Source organism: Aspergillus uvarum (assembly GCF_003184745.1).
Source record: "Aspergillus uvarum CBS 121591 unplaced genomic scaffold BO82scaffold_7, whole genome shotgun sequence".
NCBI classification, from domain to species: Eukaryota; Fungi; Ascomycota; class Eurotiomycetes; order Eurotiales; family Aspergillaceae; genus Aspergillus; species Aspergillus uvarum.
This window is the reverse complement of record NW_020291304.1, coordinates 638,308-653,557: the sequence shown is the minus strand read 5'-3', so window position 1 is coordinate 653,557 and position 15,250 is coordinate 638,308. Positions and strand designations below refer to the sequence as shown.

The 15,250-nt window shown below is 56.0% G+C and overlaps 6 protein-coding genes across 6 annotated transcripts; 2 read left to right on the top strand and 4 right to left on the bottom strand.

Moving 5' to 3' along the window:
* Positions 1–324: 324 nt before the first annotated feature.
* Positions 325–4,761, bottom strand: bud4 (putative GTP binding protein (Bud4); the record flags this gene model as incomplete). Its single annotated transcript, XM_025640289.1, has 4 exons — positions 325–987; positions 1,048–1,751; positions 1,810–4,615; positions 4,672–4,761. The coding sequence occupies 4 exons, from the start codon at positions 4,759–4,761 to the stop codon at positions 325–327; spliced, it is 4,263 nt and encodes a 1,420-aa protein (XP_025495646.1).
* A 1,291-nt stretch (positions 4,762–6,052) lies between these two features.
* On the top strand, positions 6,053–8,371 carry mrh4 (ATP-dependent RNA helicase MRH4; the record flags this gene model as incomplete). Its single annotated transcript, XM_025634380.1, has 1 exon — positions 6,053–8,371. A coding segment is annotated over exon 1 (1,561 nt), but the record flags the coding sequence as incomplete, so codon positions are not given.
* BO82DRAFT_184654 (putative carboxylesterase) lies at positions 8,279–10,305 on the bottom strand. Its single transcript, XM_025630461.1, has 2 exons — positions 8,820–10,305; positions 8,279–8,739 (listed from the first exon to the last, which is right to left on the bottom strand). The coding sequence occupies exons 1-2, from the start codon at positions 10,182–10,184 to the stop codon at positions 8,482–8,484; spliced, it is 1,623 nt and encodes a 540-aa protein (XP_025495644.1). The 5' UTR covers positions 10,185–10,305; the 3' UTR covers positions 8,279–8,481.
* Positions 10,306–10,881: 576 nt separating this feature from the next.
* BO82DRAFT_398864 (SET domain-containing protein) lies at positions 10,882–12,794 on the bottom strand (the record flags this gene model as incomplete). The annotated part of the gene is made up of 2 exons (XM_025639061.1): positions 10,882–12,621; positions 12,684–12,794. 2 exons carry the CDS (start codon positions 12,792–12,794, stop codon positions 10,882–10,884), a joined length of 1,851 nt encoding a protein of 616 aa, XP_025495643.1.
* Positions 12,795–13,462: 668 nt separating this feature from the next.
* On the top strand, positions 13,463–14,153 carry BO82DRAFT_380981 (mitochondrial 54S ribosomal protein uL14m). Its single transcript, XM_025637805.1, has 4 exons — positions 13,463–13,507; positions 13,573–13,657; positions 13,722–13,946; positions 14,005–14,153. Exons 1-4 carry the CDS (start codon positions 13,493–13,495, stop codon positions 14,073–14,075), a joined length of 396 nt encoding a protein of 131 aa, XP_025495642.1. The 5' UTR covers positions 13,463–13,492; the 3' UTR covers positions 14,076–14,153.
* A 16-nt stretch (positions 14,154–14,169) lies between these two features.
* BO82DRAFT_351260 (DNA-directed RNA polymerase II core subunit RPB9) lies at positions 14,170–15,172 on the bottom strand. The gene is made up of 2 exons (XM_025634379.1): positions 14,905–15,172; positions 14,170–14,847 (listed from the first exon to the last, which is right to left on the bottom strand). The coding sequence occupies exons 1-2, from the start codon at positions 14,982–14,984 to the stop codon at positions 14,559–14,561; spliced, it is 369 nt and encodes a 122-aa protein (XP_025495641.1). The 5' UTR covers positions 14,985–15,172; the 3' UTR covers positions 14,170–14,558.
* Positions 15,173–15,250: the final 78 nt, after the last annotated feature.

Here is a 15,250-nt window from a genome sequence, read left to right as displayed (position 1 = left end):
AAAGATCAAGATCCATGATGAACTTGTGAAGGAAAGACGCTATGTATCAAGTACGGCACCGTAACAACAAAAGAAACAAAAACTACAACGCTGAATGCACAAGGAGATTTTCAAAGGGGCAAAGGCTATTCAACAAGAAGCAGAAAATGCAGCAGCAGCGCAGGCTTTGGACTCCGACACCAGGACGAGAGAAATAAGAGGAACGGCAATGAATAAACAAGCAGATTTGAATGGGACAGATCGCGAGAATACACAACAAAATGCAGAACGTACAAGCTGAGCCGCGCAACTGCCACTGCTCCGACCACTCACTCACGCACGCGTCTAGAACATCAAGGACCGGGTCTTCTGTCGTCGAGCATCCGCACCGCGAACGTCCGGCTGAGATTGGGTGTGCTTGTGTCGAGGTTTGGAGGCCGAGGTCGGCGCCGGCGCCGTCGGCATCGGAATGGACGAGGTGGGTTTGGCAGGAGGCGGGGGAGGAATTTGGCTGAGGCGATGTTCGACAGCAGAAGGAACAGGAGGAGCAGGAGCAGGAGCAGTGGGCACGGCAGGAGCGGAAGCACCAGGGGCAGCAGCGGTGGATTCCCGTTTCACTTTCATACTCCGCTCCCGCTTGAGGACCATCTCGGTCCAGAGCTTGGCTTGGCTGCTTCCTGAAGATCCTTTGCCCACCGCATCGGCCAGGACCTTCATCCATCCGTCCTTGTCGACCGCGCTGTCAGCGTAGAAATCAATCACTTCGCCGTTGCCGAAGCGAATACGGAACCCTTCCTCCACGAACATGTAGCCTTCCTCTTCCTCAGCAAACGCAGACTTGCGACGGCCACCACCCCGGGTGGTGGTCTCTTTCTGCATCAGCGAAGATCGGTCATCGATCAACTTGACTGCCTTCGAAAGGTTGATCGTGGCACGGGGTTGACGGGTGGTCTCGTGGTAGGCGGTCAATTTGGATCCCTGAAGCTTGAAGAAGCGACGGCGCCAGTACTATACATCCCATCAACATCAGCAAATGCCATAACGGGTGAGTGTCAACAGGGAACCTACCGGGCAGTCGCCACCCTGCTGTGACAAAAATCCCTCGTAACTACGAGCAGAGACGCTCTCCGCCTCACGCATTTCCCGAATGCAGGCGTTCATGCTCTTGGGCATATCCTCCTCCTTGGCACCCTTAGGCTTGGGGACAAACAACAGCTGGAGCTCCAGCTTGCCAATTTTGTAAGGAGGTCTTCGCTGAGAAGTCGTACTCGTCGTACTCTTCTTGCTCTTGACACTGCTCGGCTGCTCTTCGACTGCCCATTCATTGAAGCACGCGATATCAACATTGTAAGGCCGACCATACGCGTGTTTCTCATGATCACTAAGAGAGACATATGCGCGCGCAAAACTGCCATCTCTGGCGACCAAAGTCCTCAATCGTTCCCACACAGGGGCGTTGATATCTTTGGCTTTGCTTTGCTGGGTGGCAAGTTGCTGCTTCATCTCAAGTTCCTTGCGCTTGCGCGGAGAAGCAAACACACGGCTAAACGTGGAAGTCTTGGTGCGACTAGGCGAGGCAGTAGGGGCAGGCTCCTGCACTCGGAATTTCTCCTCGTCCACCTTCATTTGCAAGGTCAGCTGGAACTCAAGGTCCTGTTGGACAATGAGCTCGAACTCCTGGCCGATGGGCGCTGTCTTGCCTAGTTCCAACCAAGAGGTGGTGACGCAATGCAGGCCGTTGTCCAAAGTAAGAGCAAAGTACGATCTCTCACCTATAGTCTGGTTAGCGGCGAATGGACCACAGAACTGATCGCAGTTTCAAGCACTTACCTCGTGGCAGAGGCAGATCGAGGTATTTCATGCCAATAACCTTGACAAAAAGACGGCCCCGCTCTTCACCCTCCTCAAGAGCGCCATTGAGAGCAGGCTCCGCCTCCTCGATCGTGGTTGACGGCTCCTGGACGCTGCTTTGCTGGCCTGGGAGCGGTGGTACCGGGCCAGACGCAGTCTTCTTTCGAACTACTCCACTGGCCGTTCTCATACTCGCCCGGCGAGTCTGACCGTTCCAGGGTACGGTGGTCCAAGTCTGCTGGCTGGCCTTACGCGGCGTGGGAGCAGCGCGTGTAGCTCGAGATTCAGCTGGATCTTCTCCTGGAGTCGGCAAAGTGTCATCTTCGGTGCTGCTGCTCGCAATGATAACCTTGGTATTGTGCCGCATAAGATAACCTCTCTGTTTGGGGCGATTGTTATTAGTCCACTGTCTCAAACTCAAGAACTGGGGGGCTGGTCCATGCTTGGGTGCTTCCTGGCCGTGGAGACGCAGTTGGGAGAGGGAATGTTCAAACGCCACCTTTTGAGATTCAATGACCCTGTCGAATTCTTTGTCCAATCCAAATCCAAGACTCTCTTCTTCCTGGATGCTGAACGGAATGTCCAGCTTCACAAGACTACTCTGTCGTTGATTCTCCTGTACGGGTGGAGGTAGGGATGGCACAGCATCGCCGGGTGCTGATTCCTGGGATTCGTTGGATTCCTGTTTGGTAAGATATGGCATCGGCGGTGGCACCTGTCCGCTTACTTTCCGGCGAGTGGCTGCCATCTGTTCCATATCGGCTGGGGTCAGTGAGGGACGCGTCTTGAGGCGAGTTCCTGGTGCTTTGACGGTTGCAATCGGATCCGGTACACTCTCGTCTGGCGAGACCTCGCGATCGCTCTGCTCGTCAGCCACAGGGTGTCGAACAACAGAATCAGGGGTAGAGGGCTCCGATAATTGATTCTGGCTATCCGGTGTCGATGGGCGCTGGAGTGACTCCCGCATGGCGGCCATCTTATCAGCAGACCTTTCACTGATGGAAGATAATTGAGACTCATCGAGTGATTCGTCAACTAGCTCATCATTCAGCTCATTAACCGGCTCATCAGCTGGAGCGTCGACAGCAACATTGACCGGCGTCTCTTGCGTCTGCACGGTAGCAAGTGGGGTGGATTGCCTGTCCTCAAAGTCTTGCGTGTCATCCTCCTCCAGCACGGACACCTCTTCGGGAGGTTGGCTGGAGTAACGACTTTCGTCATCATCCACCTTATCCTTCAAGCTTTGCGAAGAGGATTGCTCCGAATTTACGTTTTCATAGTATTCTGGAATGTCGTAAAGAGAATCATCATGCTCTTCAGGCTTGATGATCACACTGCTGGTCTCATCGTCATCATCATCGTCATAGTCGTGGCTATCATCATGGTCGTGCTCCATAGAAGGAATCGGGACGTCCGGGTCATAATCGAAATAATGGTTGGGACTCGACTCCGCCTGAGAAGCATCCTCAAAGGAGTCATCCAGGAAGCTTTCGCTCTTACGCAGATCTCGGAGAATCGAATCCCTCGAGATGCGCGGAGGGGTGTAAACATCTGCGTCCTCCTCCGCTGCAGTATCTGTTTCCTGGGTGGGTGGGGCATCCGTGACCGCAATCTGCTCCTGTGGCTCTTCAGGAAGAGCCTTGGGTGTCTCCGGACCATCCAGTTCGATTTCCTCAGTGATCGGCTCCTTCTTCTCGATCATCATCAGACGTAGCCTCTCTTCCAGGGACATATGGCCGTGGTTCCGTTCCGTGATGTCAGATTTGCTATACGATGCGGGTGCTGGTGGAGAAGGAAGAACGCGCTGATTTCCACTTCCAAGCTCAAAAGCGGCCGTCATCTTCCCCGGCGATCCACGCTGGGGGAATTGAGGCCGGTTAGAAGGAGGGAGAGGCGGAAGGGGACGGCGATCAACATTTGAATCCATTGACTCGACCCGGGCAGGCTGCACGGGATGCTCTTGCTGGGAGGACGGGCGGGGGATGGGGCTATGGTCTTCGTCATCCTCGATGAACTGACCCTCTTCCTCTTCGACCATTTCGTCATTCGCAGTTTCGGGGCTCATATAGCGCCAGTCCTCCGGCAGAACCACTGGTGTTTTCTCGAGGTCTTCCAGGGATGCGTCGAAGCTGTCGTCGCGTTCGAGTGAGGATTCCCGATCGAAGCTGATATCGTTCTCATTTTCCTCGGAGTCATAGCTGCCTTCACGAGAGTCGGAGGCGACTGAGGATGGATCCGGGGTTGTCATTTCATATTCATTCACTTGAGGAGGAGCCGCATCGAATTTTACGCTCTTAGCATGTCGACTACCGTCGATGTCCGACCAAATCTCGCTCTCGGGGTCGAAAGCAGCGTCCTTAACACCGAATCGACTAGCCCGGGACAGCGACGATTTTGCCGGGGCCACCTGATCCTTGCTCGGGGAAGGGGGGCGTGGGCCGATCGGGTTGGAGTCCTGGGGGTCGGGCTGCTGTGCTGATGGTGCGTTCTGCGCTTGCCTCTGGGATGACCGGTTGAGGGCCAAAGGTCTCTGCGGAACATAGACTTGCGTGGGGTCATATTCTGCATTGTGGTCGCGGAACATGTTGTTATTCTTGACCCTCGAGGCGCGCTTCAGGTTTTCCAAAGATGGGCGCTTCGAGGGAGTATACGTTGAGACATCAGGATCATAGAGGTTCTGGTTCTCTGAGCTTCTATGGAAGGGGGATCCTGATTCCCGGCCTTGCCAGAAAAGACGCGGTGAAGCTGGAGCCTCATAGGGCGACGCATCTTGTGTTTTCATCATCTGCAGTTGCTCGATCAGCCCAGCCCGCCTATCACCAGCTCGTGGGAGTGACGCACCTTAGTGGTTTGGTTCCAGCTGGGGGAGTTTCTTCGTTGAGCCACTGGGCTCACTTCAGATAGCGGACTTTGCCCGGGATTGCTGGTCATCTTGGTGGGAACCCACAATCAGAGGCGTAAGGATGGAATGCAGCAGGAACGAGGCGTCGGGAGGGAAAAACAACGCTGGCAGCTGAATCAGCAACTGTCGATGCAACAGCACATCGCAATGCAAGGTCGCTGCAACGAGGTTTCATCCCTTGCGGGGTGAAGAACGCGCTCAGAGCTGGAGCGGCCTACGATTGGGGACGGGGAAAACACACACACGGAGAGAGAGAAAGAGACGCGCTGATAAGCCGAACACAAGAAGAAACGGCCAGTCAATCCAGGAATGAAGGAGAACGATGGCGTCGCGATTACTTCGAAAAGGCGTTTGCACAACACATGGGGAAATGGGGGTAATGAAGAAAAAGAGGAATGAATAAGGTTGCGTCACCCAATGCAGCCGATTCGTCAAGTGTCTGTCTTGTCGCGATGCGCGATCGAACGAAGGAAGTAATAAGAAAGAAGTATACTGTAGAAATGTAACCTGTAACCTGTACTGTACCTTAACATTCAACAAGCCAAGGCTGATGTGATGCGATAAGAGAAAGAGAAACACAGGCCAATCCACCAACGAGCCAACGAGAGGAAGACCGAAAGAAAGGCAGTGAATACTTGGTTGCTTGCTCGCTGGATGAAAGTAGAAGCAAGAAGAAAGAAGAAGAGGAGAAAATCAAAACACAATAATTTCAATCAGTAGAAGAAGAAGAGGAGGAGGAGGAGGAGGAGGAGGAGGAACGTGTTTTGCCCGATAAATAAGTAGGCACGGGGCAGCAGTTGAGATCCCGATCGATTTGATTGATTGACAGGGTGATCAGTACTCAAATGATAACCTGGAAAGTTGGACGGGCAAAGAGTGGAAAAGCGGATTGCAATGACTGCAGGGAGGGATGTTGACGTCTGGTACGTCTGGTTCGTCTGGTTCGTCTGGTTCGTCAGGCTTAGTGACGGCAGTTTCTATGGCAACTCCACAGTAAAGCCGTGAGCCTTGGTTTGCCTTGAGAAAGAGTGGGTTTCAGTTTCAGCTGAGGGACTCGAGGGACTCGAGGGACTCGACCAGGCAAAAAAGCAACTACGTAGTTAGACACCTCGCAGCCTGACGGCCTGGGGCATCACCTGTCACGATCGCGCTAGTCCCAATCCAGCCGTAGCGCTCGGATCATTGACCTGGTCCAAGCGCCTGCCCGATTCGGCCGGAGCCTGCTGAATCTTCTCCGCCACTCACTCGGACTGCCGCAGAGCATCGACTCGTCTTGCAGCTTCGGGAGAATTCAACCTTTCCTCTCCTCCCTCCCTCCCTCCCTCCCTCCCTCCCTCCTGCGTCTCCTCATTTCCCTCCGCCCCCTCAAGATGAATCGTCTTGGCCGTTCATCTCTGCCACTCCGGCCCAGAGTATGTCTGCTCTGTCAAACCCGAACGACCGTCCCCTCCATTACCTCCACCCTCTCGCCCTCAACCGGATGGCAGGCCATCCGCGGCATCGGACACAGATCGGAACGACGCGGAAAAAAGAGTCGCCATGCCCTGTCCTCAGACGTGTCTCGAACCTCGCTAGCTCCTCGCCCGTCGCGGGAGAGAAAGGGACCCTGGGGCGGCACGAACATCACCAGGGTGCCCGAGGAGCTGTCGTCTCGGTCGCGGACGAGGGACAGCCGGGGGCCCAGCCGGGGGGACAGCCGGGGGGACAGAGACCCCAGGAAGGATGGCGGTAAGGACAAGGGCAGCAAACCTGAGAGCCCTCTATACAAGGCCTTGAAGATGCAGACCGCATTGGCGCCCGTGTCCTACTCCCAGCGCACCAAGATCAAGGACAGAATCGCCGAAATCACCAGCTTCGATCATTTCCCGCTCATGTCGGTCGTCCACCACTCGATCTCCTCCCAGGCGCTCCCCGGGCTGACAGATCTCATGCCCACCCCGATCCAGCGCGTCGCGATCCCGGAACTCCTCAAGGACCCGCTCCCGCCACTGGGCGCGCCGCCGAGCAGCGACCCCAAATACGAACAGTACCTCCTGGCCGCGGAGACCGGGTCCGGCAAGACCCTGGCATATCTGATTCCGCTACTGGACAACCTCAAGCGCCTGGAGGCGGCGGAGGCGGCCCACGAGAAGAAGGAGGAGGAAGCCAAGCAGCGCGAACAGGCGCGGGAGCTGAAGACGAAGAACCGGGCGTTCGACATCGCGCCCGAGGAGCCGCCGCTCTCGAACGCGGCGCGGCCGCGCATGGTGATCCTGGTGCCGACCTCCGAGTTGGCGTTCCAGGTGGGCGACAAGCTCAAGGCCTTCGCGCACACGGTCAAGTTCCGGTCCGCGGTGCTGGCGTCGAACCTGACGCCGCGGCGGATCAAGAACGGCCTCTTCAACGAGAAGGGGGTCGACATCATCGTGACAACGCCGCACCTGCTCGCCTCGATCGCGCAGAAGGAGCCGTACGTGCTAGGCCGCGTCAACTACATGGTGCTCGACGAGGCCGACAGTCTGATGGACAAGTCCTTCTCGCCCATCCTCAACGAAATCATCAGCAAGGCCACCCCCTCCCTCCACAAGCTCGTCCTCTGCTCCGCCACCATCCCGCGCGGCATGGACGCCACCCTGCGCAAGCGCTGGCCCGACATCCAGCGCCTGACCACCCCGAGCCTGCACGCCATCCCGCGCCGCGTCCAGCTCGGCGTGATCGACGTCCAGAAACCCCCCTACAACGGCAACCGCTCGCTCGCCTGCGCCGACATCATCTGGTCCATTGGGAAGGCCGGCGACTCCGGCGGCGACGACCTGGGCCCGGGCCAGGCCCGCTCGCAGGACAAGCGCATCCTGGTGTTCGTCAACCGCCGCGAGGACGCCACCGAGGTGGCGGAGTTCCTGAAGAGCAAGGGAATCAGCGCCAAGGCCTTCACCCGCGACGTCACCGACCGCAAGGAGCGCGAGATCCTGGCCCCCTTCACCGATTCCGCGCCGCCCATGACCGCCGCCCAGGTTCTGGAGGCCATGGAGGCCGAGAAGAAGCGCCGCCGCGAGGACCGCTCCATCCCCTTCGTCAACGCCGGCGGCGACCCGCACGCCGCCGCGCCGCCCGAGAAGCGCCTCGAGAACGTCCAGGTCCTGGTCTCGACGGACATCGCCTCGCGCGGCGTCGACACCCTCGCCGTCAAGACTGTGGTGTTGTACGACGTGCCCCGCACCACTATCGACTTCATCCACCGACTCGGTCGTCTCGGCCGCATGGGCAAGCGCGGCCGCGCCGTCGTGCTGGTCGGCAAGAACGATCGCAAGGACGTCGTCAAGGAGGTCCGCGAGGCCATGTTCCGGGGCCAGGCCTTGATTTAAGCTACCCCCATCTCCGGAACTGTTTTCTTAACTGTATAATCTCTTCGTTTACTCCTGGGCCTTATGACTACTCCGGCGTTTCTGTTTATTGAAAGGTAAAAAGCAAAAATGGGACGCAGGCAAATAATCTCTCTCGGCATGGAAACGTTTCATTGACATCATACACTACTACTACTATTACTAGATCTGGACTTTTTTTTTTGTTTTGTGCAAACGGGGGATCGGGGATTAGGATATGTATTATAACCCTGTATGTATAGTTTCTCATAGATTTCTACTCAACACTGTCCTCTGTACTCATGTCTTCTCAACCCATAAAACCTCTTTCACTCACTTTACTTATCTACTCACCCACCACAAAGAAACACACCTTACCCCCCCGAACCCCCAAGAAAACCCAAATCCCTAAACAGGAACCCTCCCCGCGACCTCCCTCCAAAACGCACACCGTCTCGGCAACTCGACCAATCGCACATTCTCAAACCCATCTGCCGCCACCACAAACTCCTGGCCCGTGGCGCGGAGCAGCGGGACGCCCGGCTGCGCGGCATTCGTCAATTTATGGGCATTGGGGTTGCCGGTCTGGAAGAAGCTGGCGAAGGCGCCGGCGTAGCCGTCGTAGATGAGGGGGTCGGATTGCTGGACGGCGTTGACTTGGTTCCACTAGCCCCCCCCCAAAATCAATAATCTAGGTTTGGGTGGGAGGGGGGAAAGGAAACAAAGAAACGGGAAGGCAAACTCACCCACTCGGTGTCACTGCCGTGTTTGGCGGGCGAGATGGTATACTCGCCGAGGTACCCGTGGGTCCCGGCGGCGGAGGCGACCCAGTAGGCCGGGCAGGCGAGGACCAGGTCCCGGTAGATCAGGCCGGCGCGGACGAGGGTCGTGTTGTAGGCGTCGATGGTCTCGGTGGTGCCTGCCGGCGGGTAGTACTGGGATTCGAGGAGGCGGATCTCGCGGGAGGTGAGGCCGGGCACGAAGCCCGAGACCCAGGCCTCGAAGCTGGCGAGCGAGGCGTTGAAGCCCGTGGATGTCGTGGTGGTCGAGCCCAGACCGGCGGGGACGAAGTTCTCGCCCTCGTGCGAGTTGTACATGCCCCAGATGAAGTCCGTGGGGAGGGCGCCGCGCGCGGTGGCCTCGGTGAGGGTGTCGGTCAGGAACGCGCCGTCGATGACGGGGGCCCAGGTGTACGAGCTGGTGGTGTAGGTGTGGCTGGCGTCGATGACCAGGCTGGCGTCGCGGATGGTCTGCACGTCGACGGTCTTGAGGCAGCGCAGGGAGTCTTGCACCGTGGCATTGCCGCAGCCAGTGAGGTTCACTAGCTGCGAGTAGATGGCTTCGGCTTGCGGGGCGTTGTAGGCGTAGGTCTTGGGCCAGAAGGGCGAGCTGGCGAGGGCTTTGCTGAAGAGCTTGGGCTGCTTGCCGCGGCCGTTGGCCAGGACCTGCGCGACGACGGACCCCGCGCCGGCCGACTGGCCCCAGATCGTCACGTTGTTGGGGTTCCCGCCGAAGTGGTGGATGTTCTTCTGCACCCATTTGAGGGCATACTGTTGGTCCAGCAGGCCCGCGTTGAGGTCGGAGGTGGACGAGTCTTTGATCGCTTGGCCCGGGAGAAACCCAAAGGCGTTGGTGCGGTAGTTGGGATAGATCACGATGTAGTCGTTGAGAGTGCTGACGTTGAGGGTTGGATAGGCGCTCGGGGGCAAGGTAAAGGACGCGCTACCTTGGATGAAGGCGCCACCGTAGAAGACAACCAGCACCGGTCGATTCGCAGAGGAGACCTCCCAAGGCCGAGAGTAGAGTCCGAGGTACAGACAGTCCTCAGAGCCATTGACAGTGCGCTGGGGGCACATATCGAAGGCCTGATTACTGTCATAGGTGCCATTTGTAATGGTCAGTGGAGGTTGGGGAGCTCGAAACCGATTTTCGCCCGTGGGGGGTGCTGCAAATGGGATTTTCCGGAAATAGGACAGGTTATAGGTCGCGTCATAACTGCCTTGGAAGAGTCCATAGTCGAGAGTCACCAGAGGCGCCTCGTAGGCGCTTATCGCAGACACGAACAGAGCTAGGAGGCACAAGACCCCGCGGGATATTGATCGCGTAATCATGTTGACATGCTTTTGTCATAAGGTCGTACAGCGGCCATCTTAGCAGTCGGGGATAGAGGAGGCTTTAAGTACATCTTGGCCATGATGGGGAATCGTTGGTCGGGTAGAAAGAGGCCGAAGTTGTATTGACCTGCATATGCGGTGAAGGAGCAATTTAAGAAATCCTTCGTCGGGTGTCATGAAAAACTGGGGAAGCGTGGCACTTCTTGTCTACCATTGGTGCGATTGAATTCTCCCTCACGATGCAGTCATGGCGAAAATGCGGAGTTGCAGGAGTTTGGCGGGGAAGCAAGGAGGAGGAAACAAACCCGCATGATTATGAAGACGCCCCGGGGAAATATCCGGCGAAGTGCAGAAAAAGATCATCGATTCCAATCCAAGAAGGCCGTGGGGTTGCGATAGGCCTTGTAAGCATACAACTGAGAAGATCAGAAGCGGAACGCTGACCAGAACTGTACAGTGAAGCCCCTCTGATCCAGAGGTATAGGAAGAAATCCAGGAGAAAGAGAATCAATCAGATGTATCGAGTATGTCCATAGATAATAGCCGCCAAAAGCTGTCAAAGGTGTCAAAGGTGTCAAACCGCTCATGCTCGTCATCATCCAACGCCTGGGTTCCACTGGGAATGGCTCCAGTTGTTCTCAAACGCCGTGCCCAAAAATCGCCCAAACCCATTATTATTCAAACATCGCCATCGTTAGTAGGTCATCCGCATTGCTCGGGTCCGCTGCCTGCTGGCTCGCGTGCTGCGACGCTCATCGCACGCCTCGCTTTCGTCCGTCTCCGTGCGTGGCTCCGACAATTCCGGAGTCGGAGTTACCCCAAAGCTGATACCGCGATCCTTGCGGGAGACACGGGCTTCTTCTTCGGGGGAAAGGAATCGATGGATGACCCGATGATCCATGATCCGTTCTTCGTCGTCATTGGGTCCCTCCTTGTCAGTTTTGGGCCACTGGAAGCCATATAGCATAGAATGCCGCTCGCATCGACGACATTCACGTCTGGTCAGGTATGAATCTTGCTGGACGAACCAAGCAGTACAAGTGCGGCAGTCCACCCACCGATCGTAAACCTGTGCGAGCAACTTGGGGGTCTTGGTATAGTCGCCGGGGACTCGAGCCCGTGGTGACTCGACCTCGACCGAGGGAACGACACCTCGCTTCCGCGACTTGTTCAGTTTCTCGACCACAGTGCCAAGCTTCTCGTCTAGCTCCAAGGACTCGGATAAATCCGATAGGGCATCACGTTCACGAGACGCGAGATGCCTTTCTCCGTCGGGTTGACTTGCACCGGGGGTGGCAAGCTCATCCTTGCCAATCAGTACCGTATCTCGAACCGAAGCCTCGGTGGTCTCCTCGATTTTGATCTGGACGGAAATTTCACCAACGGATGTTGCAACTGTGGACGTGGAGGAGTGGTGGGATTCGTCCCCTGCGAGCGAACTAGGCGACGTGCAGTCCGTGGCGTTGGGGCTCTGGATGCAGACCTCATCAACGGCCTCGCTTCTGAGTTCAGTTTTCCGATTCCTGGTATTAAGTGCTGAGAGACCGGCGTTCGTAGACGACAGACCAGTCGCGGACTCGGGGGATGCGGGGGCGTCGGAGAGCAACAGCTCCGATCGCAGCTTCGAACTCTGCCGGGTGAATTTCGTGCGTTTGCGAGGGGTGCAGGATGGTGAGTGTTCGGAGTCGGTATCGGGGGCATATTTGCGTTTCTGAGGGGTGAGAAGGCCAGTGTCCGCACAGGCAGGCTCGTCACTTGGCTCGGAAGGCGCCCACCCATTCCGCACGGCACGTTCACACGTCAAACACAGACACTCGCAGTTGTCAATGCCAAAGTAGTCCTCGCCGTACGAGACCGTGATCTCCTCGCCGATATAAATGTCCCGGATCGCCACGACCTGCATGCCCTCCATGCCCCTCGTCACCAACCGCCCATTAGCATTACAGTCGTGATTGGCGAAGCGCGCCGGGCCCAGAAAGAACGACGGGGTCTTCCTCCTGCTCGACATCACGATGCTGAAATCCTTCCTCTTCAGATCCAAGTCCTGCTCCTCCTCCCGGGTCATGGGCACCAGGGTGCCGCTGAGGTACTTGATCTCCTCACCTTGCTTGATGAACTTACGGGCGCAGATGGCCGCCTCGTGCTCGGTGATCAGGTAGCGATTCGTGGTGGTGACCTCGAAGGGCGAATCCGGCAGATACATCTGGATATATTTGCGTAAGTGGCGGGTAAACCACTCCTTTTCGCGGTCGTTTGGCAACTTCGCCAGGAATCGCTTTAGTCCGTCCATGGCCAGAAATTTCCGCTCGGCGGTTGGCACATCCTTCTTCACGATCACGTCGTGGAGCAGGATGTTCGCAATCTCATCATCCTTGACCCGCCGTAGAGGAATGTATTTCGTCCGATTCTTGCGAGTGTTCGTCCAAAAGTGGGCCTAGGAGCGTACTTCAGTCAACAAGCAGTGCAGGAGCAGCCATCCCCGGTCAGTAGACGTACACGGTCAACGAGCGCATCGGTTGCGACATCATCATAACTTGCCAGCCTTGCCAAAGTCAGACGGTCGCGACGCTCAGCAGAAGGACTCGATCTCGCCTTCGAAGACGGCATGATGTTCCGCGAGGGAGGGCAAATCCCATGTAAGAAAAAATTTTTGGTGTTTCGAGTCAAGGAAGGGGAGCTCGAAGGTGGAATCCAAAAGAGGAGCGTCAATGCGTCAAGGGGAAGCGGCGGAAAGTCGGAGAAGGATCACTGGAAATGGATTCGGTACGAGGAAGCGCCAATTGGATGAGAAGGATAATTGTTAAGGGGGGTGGAAACTAAAGAGTGAAGGACAGGAAATCCGAAAGAATTGACATGATGAACAAAGGAAACAAGCTGGGCTAGAGTAAAGGTTAGCGCGCATGTAAGAGGGTGATTGTGATTGTGGTGGTGGAGTGGAAAGGTTTGTGATGGTGAGTGAATTGGGGGGGAGAAACACACAGATCCAAGCGCTGGTTGCCCATGCGATGAGCGGATGTCGAATTTACTTAGTCTGTATGACTAGTAAGGCTATGGCTATGGGTAAAGTATGGCTAAGTATGGCTAGTCAAGTAACTTAACTAAGTCTAACAGCAGGCACAAGTAACTTACAGTAAGTAATGAAAGAGTCTAGTCCGGGGTCGGTCATCGGCGAAACCTGCCGGCCCGGGACTTTGCTGCTGCTGCGGCTGCTGCTGGGAAATCTTTCGGGCAGTCCAGCCATATCCGATTGACCACCCCCATCGAACTACTGTTCTCCCCCCCCAGTTCAGGGCACCACAGTCACCATGATTCAACTAAAGGTGTGTGGGCAGAATTACTGCGCAAATTTGGATCTTGAGATCGGGTTGCTGACGCGGGTGAGCAGACGATGCTGAACTGCATCGACAACTCGGGCGCCGCCGTGGTCGAGTGTGTCCAGGTCTTGAAGAAGAAGCGCCCCGCCACTGTTGGTATGTTTCTACGACCTACGACTCCCTGTCGTTGTTTCGCTAACGAGGTCTTCTTCCGAATTAGGCGACCGCATCGTAGTGGTCGTTCAGAAGCAGCGTAACTTCGGCTCCGACTCGACAGGAAATTCCGGTATCGCCAACAAGGTCCGTCGTGGTGATATTCGTCACGCCGTCGTCGTCCGCGCCAGAAAGGAAATGCAGCGCCCCGATGGTTCGATCGTCCGCTTCGATGACAATGCATGTGTCTTGATCAACAAGGCTGGCGAGCCCATCGGAACCAGAATGAACGGTCAGTCCGGCCCCGTCAACAACCCTCTCAAACAACACGGCACTAATACAATCTACAGGCGTCGTGGCTACGGAATTACGAGGAAGACAGTGGTCGAAGATTTTGTCATTGGCGCCCATGCATGTATAAATTATACCTCCCGAAAGCGAATTGTTCTTTTTCACTTTGAATAGCTTGTACCAATAAACGGTTTGCATCTCTCTTTATTAAGATCTTCGCAACTTTTTCCCAGGCATCGCCATAACTCCACAACAAATAGCAAGAAAAGAGACCAACATCGGGTATCAGGTCGTCAAAAATAGACACAAACTCCAAGGTTACATGAAGACATTGCCGCACGCGCAGCACACATAGTAAAGTTTCTGAGGAAAGGAAGAAAAAGAAAGTCCACGTCAGCAGCAGGTTCGAGATGGGGAGATTGCAGGCAGAAGGCCTCACCATTCCGGTTTCCGCAGATCGCTGTTGCGACTGGAAGAAGACTGCTTCGGCTTCACCGCAGCTCGGGCAGAGCTTGTTGGACCGGGGAAGCTAATATGAAAAAAAAGGTGAGGGTTAGCCACAGGATCCCAAGGTTATGTGAAGGTAGCCCATGAGCGGGAACCAAGTCCGGTCTCAGTTCATCATGAAGTCATCATAGTCCTCTTCCGACCATGACTCCTCCGACCATGACTCGCAGACAAAGCAGGTAATCTCTTCCCCGCAGCGATCACAGAAACCCGGGAGACAAACCGTAGGATCAGATCCCACATCTGTGGTGACACCCGCAGTGTCGCCGACTTGGGTGTTGAGTTTGTTTTGGTAGACGCAGTAGGAGGTGGCGGGCTCGCCGACATGGCAGGTTCGACATGTGAACATCAGGCGGTTGTTGACGCGGTCTTCCTTGGGGTACAGCAAGTTGGAGCTAGACATTCTCGTCAGTGTCAAGTCAAATGGAGTAGATGGAAGGAGATGCGCGTACCATTCGCGACAGAAGCGAAAGTGAATCTGGTCGGCGCTCTTGGTTTCGCCGCCAGCGGAGGAGGCTGGGCTTGCAGACATTTTCGGCGTATGGATAGGACGGTGAGTGACGGTGTGGTTTGGAGAAAGATAGGAGTGATACGTTCTCGTGGTCTTTGACGGAAGTGCGAGTACAGCGCTGTGAGCGAAAGAATGAAGCGGTGGCTGAATAGACGGATGAGGGCTGAGGTATGGAAAGATAAGAGACGACTGGGAGATGGAAGTAGAAGTCAGAAGAAAGAGGCGGAGCGGAAGCAACAACAGCGTGGCCAGCCATGTGGAGAAGGTCTGTTGCAGTGTTTGTGTGG